The sequence below is a fragment of the Limulus polyphemus genome, unplaced genomic scaffold (assembly GCF_000517525.1).
Source record: "Limulus polyphemus unplaced genomic scaffold, Limulus_polyphemus-2.1.2 Scaffold9777, whole genome shotgun sequence".
Lineage (NCBI taxonomy): Eukaryota > Metazoa > Arthropoda > Merostomata > Xiphosura > Limulidae > Limulus > Limulus polyphemus.
The window spans coordinates 10974-21615 of NW_013675387.1; the positions used below are offsets into that span (position 1 = coordinate 10974).

The 10642-nt window shown below is 32.5% G+C and overlaps 1 protein-coding gene across 1 annotated transcript in view; it reads right to left on the reverse strand.

Moving 5' to 3' along the window:
- LOC106476088 (CREB-regulated transcription coactivator 1-like) overlaps window positions 1–4747 on the reverse strand; it is a gene marked incomplete at its 3' end in the record, with an annotated part of 13073 nt that extends 8326 nt beyond the window's left edge. The window contains exons 1-3 of the mRNA XM_013936761.2: window positions 4585–4747; window positions 2783–2908; window positions 1858–1922 (exon numbers count right to left, since the gene is read on the reverse strand). Of these exons, the coding sequence (XP_013792215.1) occupies window positions 1858–1922; window positions 2783–2908; window positions 4585–4722 (329 nt within the window). The remainder of the gene's footprint in view (window positions 1–1857; window positions 1923–2782; window positions 2909–4584) is intronic.
- Between the last annotated feature and the right edge of the window lie 5895 nt (window positions 4748–10642).

The following is a 10642-nucleotide window of genomic DNA, read 5'->3' on the forward strand; positions in this document are numbered from 1 at the left end:
TTCACTGTTTATCAACGTTAACCCTTCAATTGTTAAAACATGTTCTGTGTTACAGTACACATATTCACTGTTTATCAACGTTAACCCTTCAATTGTTAAAACAAGTTCTGTATTACAGTACACATATTCACTGTTTATCAACGTTAACCCTTCAATTGTTAAAACAAGTTCTGTATTACAGTGCACATATTCACTGTTTATCAACGTTAACCCTTCAATTGTTAAAACAAGTTCTGTATTACAGTACACATATTCACTGTTTATCAACGTTATAATGACTGTATTGACACTTGACAATAAGTCATATAATGAGTGTATTGACACTTGACAATAAGTCATATAATGAGTGTATTGACACTTGACAATAAGTCATATAATGAGTGTATTGACACTTGACAATAAGTCATATCATGAGTGTATTGACACTTGACAATAAGAGTCATGTCATACGTGTATTGACACTTGACAATAAGAGTCATGTCATACGTGTATTGACACTTGACAATAAGTCATAGTGTATTGACACTTGACAATAAGTCATATAATGAGTGTATTGACACTTGACAAAAAGACATATAATGAGTGTATTGACACTTGACAAAAAGACATATAATGAGTGTATTGACACTTGACAATAAGTCATATAATGAGTGTATTGACACTTGACAATAAGTCATATAATGAGTGTATTGACACTTGACAATAAGTCATATAATGAGTGTATTGACACTTGACAATAAGTCATAATGAGTGTATTGACACTTGACAATAAGTCATATAATGAAGTCATATAATGAGTGTATTGACACTTGACAATAAGTGTGTACCAGACATTTTTCTCGTGTCTTCTAAGATTTATTAAAAACTGCAACATCCTAGCTTGCTAGAAACAATGTCAAAGTCTCAGTATAAAAACTAAAAAAAAACTGTCTCCTTTTCTTTCAACAGACAATTGCAGACCATTAAAGTTTCAAAACTAAATATTTTCTCATATATTCCATTCAATATTTGTCAAGGAAATTCACAAACATATTTTACAATCATCAGGTGATAAACTGCCAAATGATCAGTCAATTATCAATATTTGATCAATTTGCCAACCCTATTCCAAATAAAATATAGACACGAGAGAATAATCTTCACGACATACGAATCAAAAGTCGACAGAAAACAAAGACAGATAAGCAAAAGGTAATCATCAAACAGCGAGACTTGATAAAAAACAAAACAGGACAAAAAGTATGTTTGAAGTTATCTCTGTGAAGTTAATGTAAAACAAATATTTAAAAAAGATCACTAGAGCTTACATTTCAGGAAGTTACAAATAACACGAAAGCCATATTGAAATATAATGTAATCATGCCATTTATTTTCCTGAAAATGTAAAAAAACATCTGTCAAGTAAAATATTAAAGCATAACTTGTTCAGAATGTCAGAAAAAATTAAACAAAAAAATGCGCCTAAGTCAACTAACTTAAAGAGTTTTAGATAATAAATCACAAAATCATACAATTAATTAGAATAGTAGTAATATTTTTTTCTTTGTTATTAAGCACAAAACTACACAAAGTATCTGCACTGTACCAACCACAGGTATTGAACCCAATTTGTAGCATTATAACAAAAGGAGCCACACAGCATTATAACAAAATTGCTCTGAACAGAGAATAAACAATGCTGCCACAGTGAAGAAATGAAACACAAATATACATAATGTTTGTAGTGAATATGAGACACGTGCAGTAATTTGTATAATCTATTCTTTTATACCAAATTACAATCTGCACTTATAACCGTTACAGAAACATTTAGTTCATCAACACAAGTTACATATGTACTTAAAGAATTGTATTTACCTTCTCCAGTTAGTGTCTGAAGGAGGAGAAAGATAAGCAGCTAATCCATATGGTGAAACATCTATCTGAACAACAGGTTAAGAGAAATGTACAGTCACACGAGGATAACGTCCAGCATTAATACATATTTTGTTAACACACGTGCATCAGATTTACATTTAAAAACTTATCTTTGGAAAGTTTGGATCTCATTTACTGAAACTATAGTATCATGACAATTACAACACGAGTGTAATCCATTAAGTGGATAAAAAGTATCATCATAAGTCATGGGACAAAAACTAACTCGACTTCATCTTTAGTTCCAACTAAAAACTATACTTTACCATAGTTGATGCCCAGAGAACTGTAGCATAGCCTTAAGTCAGACTAGTTGATACCCAGAGAACTTTAGCATAGCTTTAAGTCAGACTAGTTGATACCCAGAGAACTTTAGCATAGCTTTAAGTCAGACTAGTTGATGCCCAGAGAACTGTAGCATAGCCTTAAGTCAGACTAGTTGATGCCCAGAGAACTGTAGCATAGCCTTAAGTCAGACTAGTTGATGCCCAGAGAACTGTAGCATAGCCTCAAGTCAGACTAGTTGATACCCAGAGAACTGTAGCATAGCTTTAAGTCAGACTAGTTGATATCCATAGGATTATAACTTAAACATAGTTCTTAAAAATACCGTAGCTTAAGGTTCAAGGCATGCCTAATAAAAAATAATAATTTTAATAAAACTATGGTTCACTGATAAAAAAATTATCCATAAATGATGTGATGAAGACATATTGTTAAAATAATGTTTTGATTTATTGAAACCAGTATTTTATTTTGTTATGCAACAACACTGGAGAAAAAAAAATGTAATTTTAATTTAATTTTTTTATGAGTACTCCATTTACATTAAAAACTGAATTATTCATGCAGCTTTAAAGGATACATGTTTTTCAAACGGAAACTGTCTTGCCCGATGTGGTGATCCTTGCCGGCCTCGTTCCCTGTGCATTCTGTCAGATACAGAGTGATCTCTGCCTTGCTTCATGTCCTCAAGGCTTATCAAAGCACCCTGAAATACAAAACTTAAATGGGTTACGAAATTATTACACTACAGATATTAGAAAGAAAATAAAAAACGTTTTCCTGGAAACCACCTCTAACACAGTCAAATTAAGTTACATCTATAACAAAAATATTCTTGATGGAAACCACCTCTAACACATTCAAATTAAGTTACATCTATAACAAAAATATTCTTGACAACTTTTGACTTTTTCAAACTTAAAAAAAGGACTATTCAGGAAGTTCCTATGGTAACAAAAGTGTTTGAAATAGATGGTTTTAGCTGTAAAAAAATCATGGGTGTTTCTAACTGATACAGAGAAACTTAAATAACCAATAAAATAACATGTTTTTTTAAAGTTACCTTAAAACCACACAAACAATGTTAAACCTAGTAATTGCAAGAGGCAGGAAATACAATATCCACTACACCTGAAACTGTCAGACAATTCTCAGTATACAGGCAGTAAACAAGGTACCAAAAACTGTTTTGTCAGATGAGAAGAATCACCATTTTAAGAACTTAAGTGAAAGTAAAGAAGAATACGTAGTAATATGTCAACTACACCACACCTGCCTTATTCAGTGCTGACAAGATTTTTTACCCAATACCAGTGCTCATCAGGCCTGCGAGGATAATATTGTCAATGCTGTACCTTCACACAGAGCTTTTGCTTCTTTTGTCACAAAGCTGAGCTTTAACCCTAAAATGCCAGAGCAAAGTTTTCTATAATTAACACCAAGCGGTATGGGGTCATACTGACCCCACACTGGCATTCTAGGGTTAATTAGCAATGAATAGACCCTAACACAAGTAGAATGCATAATAAGAAATACTTTTTGAAGCCTTCTCCCACATTATTTTAATTGACAAATATGGCCAATATAGCCAAATACATTATTAACAACAAACAAAAAAGTTGTAAATTCTTATATGTATTATGTTGTTTTTTACTTAGAAGAAAATTAAAAAATTCAAAATTAGGCTTAGCAACTTAAAATGGCAGAAAATTCAAAATTTTCTATTCACATGCCTACAGACACATTAATAATAACAACAGCATTGCTTACAGTGTTTGGACGTTATTCCAGATACGCACGTACGGTGTTACTTTTTGTTTCACTAAGAAACTGTGAAATGATTGAAATTAGTATCTCAATATACTGTAAAGAAATTGATTTTTAAACAAAGAATCAAATTTAATATTTTAAATGAAAATTTTCTTATACTTTAAAATTTGTAAATTTAATTGTTTTTCATGTAAAACAATTATACATGCATGAAATTGCAGAAAGATTTTGTATTCCAAAATATTGGTTCATTTCACTCAAAATTTAAACCTTAATACTATTCACAGCTCCTTTTGGACAGTTTTATTTCTTCAAAATATTTAAAATTTAAACCTAGAGAAACAAACCTAATTGATACTTATCATATATATATCTCACATTACCTGTTTCAACTAGTCTATTATAAGCACATATTTTTCTACACATATCTTGGTTAAATATTCCTTTTTTTAGCCTTTCTTAATACTTTTGTGTCAATAATGTATATTAGAGAGTTCATTAATTGACAAATTTAAATAAAAACAGTTCAGAAAAATTAGATATATACAAATAAAATTAAATTTGTATATATATACACACACTGCATTAAATCACCAAAATTTATCTCCCTACCTGAAGGTCAATGCTGTTGTTCCCAATCTGGTTAACATTTGGAAGAGAACCACCTCGATAAGAGCCAAGGGAGGGACTTAGATGTTGAGACTTATGGTGAGAATGAAAAGTTTCAGAAGACAACAAAAAAGAAGACATTTTTATAGAAACATCTTCAGTTCCTAATAACAAAGTTTGAACACATAAAGATAACCTCGAAATCATAAACAACATAAGAAAGGAAAATCAAATATATTTAAGATTGACATAAGCAAAGAGTATTAGATATTTGTATAATTATGATAAACTCTGAACAGGACAAGGGGAAGAAAAGGTAGTCATTTAATAAAATAGTACATCAAGCAATTTACGTTTTGCCTTTCTCCTATAATTTACAAAGTTTGAAAAAATAAACAGTTAAATTCAACACAACAAATACCAAAATAAAGAGTACAGAGTACCACATCCACTTAATATACACATAATAAAAACATTACTGTTTCAAATGTACTGTAATTATATACAAAATTGTTTAAACAAGTTGCAAATATTAAAGAATACTGTCAATAACTTATTATCAATTAGCTTGTCAAGCTCAAAATCCCATTTTGAATAGGCAGAGTCCTGCCAAGTTCTATCCTTAATAACAAATGCAATGACAACAGAGACTTGTAGTATTTTAGATGTGCTAGCTTAGTTGACTGAGTTGCAATTATTAATCCCATCTAGTGTTCACTTTCATTTTTTGAATTGCTTTTCCAAATGCTCCAATGTTTTATGATATTTTCTTTCAGGTTCAGTAACTTTTCTCCCCTGAATATTATTCAATATTTTAATCGGGTTCTTCCCATTATTACTTAATAACATTCCCATTAGAAAGGCCCCCCATCAAATCCTAAACTTCCATTTTACAGATGACATTAACATAAACTCTTTATGCTTCAGGTCTTCAGCTAAGAGACTTTCATAGTATCTCTTAATCTTAACAATGGAATTTTGTGAAGATGTGGATAGGGTAGTTTAAAGTGACACGTTAGCACTTTCCTACACTGAAAATGTATTTTGGATATTTGTTCTCACAAAATAGGTTTTCTCGACTAGCATTGCCCTCTTTTGGCACAAATTATCACTGCACACCACTAGCCTGCCACCTCCCACTTTTCCAAATCCACATGTAAGTCACCATGCAGCAATTCTCCACCAATAGGAGCACAACACCACTCCTATGGTAAACAGCACCCTCTTCATATCTGCACTCATTAATCACTTTGAAATTGGTCAGAAGAACTACACCACATATTACTGGAAGTGGGAAGGCTGGGTGGAAAATATGAGCAGAGGTAAGTATCTGTCGGAAATGCTAACTTCAACCACGATATCTGACCTCCTCTCATAAAATAGTTAGAATCCCACACTGAACTGGTGAAGGACCAATAAAAAAAAAAATCCCCTTTAGGAAGTGCCCGAAGAGAGACCACTAGGTGTGTAACCAAAAGAGAAACCATCACACCTCAGCAGGATGCCATGCCACATCTGATCTATGTATACTCTTCACCTTTTTATGACTGTGTCATGAACATAAAAGGCAGAAAAACATGAAGGAGTCCCAGAATACATACGACCAATGAATGGGACTTCTAGGTGTTGAATGGCTATGGTGTGACAGACCACAGTGGTAATTCAACCTCATCCATCACATGGTGGTATCTGGAATGGTACATCAGATCACCCACCTCTTCACCTTGAAACAGGAACTAGTAGAGAAGATAAGCTTCTGTACCCACTTGCACACATTTCCAACCCAACCAACACCTGATCCATCACAAACCTACATCTAGCAAATGGTAAGGAGGAGGAAAGCCCTGGTGGGATGATATTTCTGGTCCAAAACCTGGTGCTTTGGGAATGGTTCTTCCAGTCTGCAGTAGGAGAAGGATACCTGGCCATCCACAAGTGAGAATAGATGTGCTATGTCCAGCTACAACCATCACCAGGTCTACCAGGAAACGACATCCAACAGATAGTGGGAAGGCAAACCTGGCAACAGAGCTATCACGTCAATGGAGTCATTCAACCAAAACCTGGTGCTATCTGGAATAGTACATCAGGTCTGTGGTAGGAAGAGTACCAATGCTGCGGAGCATAAGAAATGGATAGCGATCTCTGCCTGCTTTACTCATGATAGTCCACGAGTTTACAATCTGGGAAAAACATACTTCTGAAGCAAAAAACCACAAAAGAGAACTACTAGCAATCCTATGGAACACCCCATTTCTATGGTGCATATAATCCAATCCTGCGACGTAACTGTTTAGACATAGATAATAATAGAACAGAGATACACAACCAACACTGGTGGCATCTGGAATTATACACCAGGTTCACAATAGGAAAGGCTATGATATAATTGACATCAAGCATGGTAGCAGGATATACGGTGCACATAGTACAATCCTGCGACGTAACTGTTTAGACATAGATAATAATAGAACAGAGATACACAACCAACACCTGGTGGCATCTGGAATTATACACCAGGTTCACAATAGGAAAGGCTATGATATAATTGACATCAAGCATGGTAGCAGGATATACGGTGCAGATTTAAAAAAAAAAGTATACCTGGTCAGGCACCACTTGCAGAGTAGGACCAACAATACACTAGCAAAAAAGGCCCCTGAAAAAAAGTAAGAAAAGTTTGAAAAAGAAACCTTTCACAACACCAAAACACAAAAAGTTAAATAAAGTGTAAAGAAAAATTAAGTTTGCAGTATAACAAAAAACGTTGATAAATCTTAGTACTACTGCTAACTGAAGAGTGATTTATCAAGTGCAAATGTAAGAGGGTGTTGGTTGGATAGGAGTTGTGTGTCACATTCGTATTGGTGGAGAGCTGCTGCATGATAATTTGCATGTGGATATGCAGAAGCAGGAGGTGGAAGGCTGGTGGTGAGCATTGAAAATTTGCACCAATAAAGGGCAGTACTAATAAAGAAAAGCTATTTTGTGAGGGGAGGTAAGATATCATATCGGAAATATTTTATGAGTAAATTTTGTCATGCACTACTGCACTGGTTAAGAAGTATGAAGACAATTTTCAGTTTTTTTAAAAAACTTTTTTTGTTTCCCTTTAGCAAATATTTCTTACATGTATAACAAAAGTGTTTTTTAAACTTTATGAAAGTCACTGTATATCTTTATCATTTTATGCATATAACAGTTTCTTTTCCATGTGGTATGGTAAAGATATCCAGTTAGAACCATGTATATGTACAATCATTAAAAAATTAACTTTTTTTACAACCCAGGTTGCCCCCCCCCCACACACACACACCAAAATTCATGCTTGAACAATGTTTATAAAAATGGCATTTAATAAATAAAATTATTTTAGATAAATTTTTTTCTCACCTAACTACCTTCATGAAGTTTTTTGATAGCACATCGGTAGTTTAGGTTGAAGAACCCCAGTTGACGTTATGAATCTCGAATTCCAAAATGGTGTTACAGAGGAGATTAATTAGGAACATTGTTATGGAATTGTTTGAAAATTTAAAAACTGAACTGATGGTAGAAAACAATGGATGATGAATGTGATTAGTGGTTTCCCCAAGGAATCTGTTCGGAGAGCTTTGTTATTTACTATACACGTCAGCCTTACTTGAGCAGTAAGCTAACCAAGACTTGATGATTTGAACATGCAGGGTAAGAACAGTCACTCTTTATGGCAATAATTGATGTGACTTCTTAAACTTTAAATATATTACTTCCAAGTTCACTAATACTGCATATGTTAAATGATTATTTTTCTAAAAAAAGACTTCATTTTACTACAATGGCCAAAACATAGAAATGTGGTATACTTTTATAAAGCAATGAGTTGGGTAAAGGAAAATAGGGGTGAAATAAGTGAGTTATTCAAATAGGTTTGCTGAAAATAAAAAACAACTTTGAAGCCTTCAGCTGTGCATTTAATTGTGCTGAAAAAAAAACAACTAATGAGTGTTGGGATTTATTTAGAGAAATTTTGAATTTAAAAGTATATTAACATATATACACAAGCATACAATAAATGAAAAAAAAAATTAAGTTTTTTTAAGAATCTATTCACAAATTGATTTCCGTTAGTTTTATTGTACAAAAACATCCACTCAAGTCCCTATTAAAACATACGACCATTAGATTTTCTCCACTCACATTGTTTTTAGTTGAAGGTTTGCACTAGTGCTTGTCCATTTAACAAGTTAAACCTTTTTTCTACAGTATATTATAATATTACACTGTTGTACATTAAAGACACTTCACAGTTTAACTGGGCTTACAGAACAGATCATTAAGAGCCCATGAAAATGTACGAAACACTTTTAATGAAAAATATGCATCACATTGCTCTAAAAAATCAAAGTGTTTCTATCAATATATTGATTTTAGCTAGTTTTGGCTCAAATGTCAACACTAAAAATTATTTCTGCACCACCACACTGTGATCAAGAGTAAACTAGACTATAGGTTATAACTTAAAATTAGCTTTGAGAAACTAATTCTATGTAACAATGCAACTGGAAATTTATGATTTCATAAATCAATACACAATAAACTTATATGATGTATCATAAGGTATCCACCTTCACTTTTGGACAAACTCGGAAACAATTCTTGAGATTTAGCTTGGTACTATATCCATTTACTAAGCTCATAATGCAGAGTAATCTTCATAACTGTACAAATTAGTAGTACTTTCCACTATTGATCATAAAAGATTTAATGTTTTATCATCATTCACATATACTATACAATGTTAAGAACATTAGAATTTCTTAACTATGATAAAATTCTTTCATAATGCAAGTTTATAAATTCATAATTTATAATTCATGTCTACATGGAGGCTAACAAGCCAATGTCGAAATAGGCTACTTTAAATCATTTGATTAGTGAACTGCTTCAGGAACTGTAAAAACTTAAGATATTACTCTAAATTTCTTAAAAAGTTTTTACAGTTCCTGAAGCAGTTCACTAATCAAATGATTTAAAGTGACCTATTTCGACATTGGCTTGTTAGCCTCCATGTAGACTTCATCATGAAAACTAAACACATCGGATTCAGCACGTTAATCCATCACGAGGTTGTTTCAACTGGCATACAAATTTCAACAGTTAATTTTCAACTTTTCAATTTTCCTGCCATAAAAATATGAAGAAATTCCTCAGACAATAATTTTGGTTAGCATAATGAATTTTTCTAGCGGTGCTCTTTCATTGGGCCAGCAAATGTCATTCATTACTTCTGACAATAAAAAATACACTGAAAACAAATATTCATATATAACTAAAGCTTAAAAAACACATCAGTAATCATTATTCGAAGAACCTACTGCAAGTTCATGCACAAATATGAAGTTGTTTATTAAGATCTTTTACATTAGCTAATAGATTAAACAAGGACAAAAAGTCATTTATTATTACTGGTAAATAACTGTCCTCAACTCACGTGAATACTGTATAAACTGACTTTAAATATTGTCCAAAAAGTAAAATGTTACAACCAATACACAAAATGTAATTTTATATAAAAATAAAACAATTATATTTTAACTACATAAATACTTATGCAGTGAATGACTTGAGGTTTATGGATCTAAGACTAAGAACAAACCATAATGTTTCAATATTTCCAAGTTGTTGGACATTACAAAATAGTACAATAGAAAGAATTTCAAACAACTAATACTTTCATCCTAATGGCTGTGTCGTCAACAAATAATTAATTCCATAAGGATTCTTCTTAAATGTGTATCTTATACACAAAGTGAATAGTTAACAGAAACTGACTTATTTAGAAAATATGGGCAAATCAGTTGAACAGTGCAGAGAAAGTTTTTAACAATTCAGACTTTGAAATTAATTTCACTAATTCCTATCCATGATACACTTGTTCAATATTTTCAAAATCTGACAGATTACTCGAATCTAAAATTCACAGAAGAATGTTGCCCATGTTTTGGTTCCAAAAGCAGTCAGAGGAAGGGGAAAAAGTGGGGAGGTGAGTAAGGTGGTATGCACGCACACACACACACAC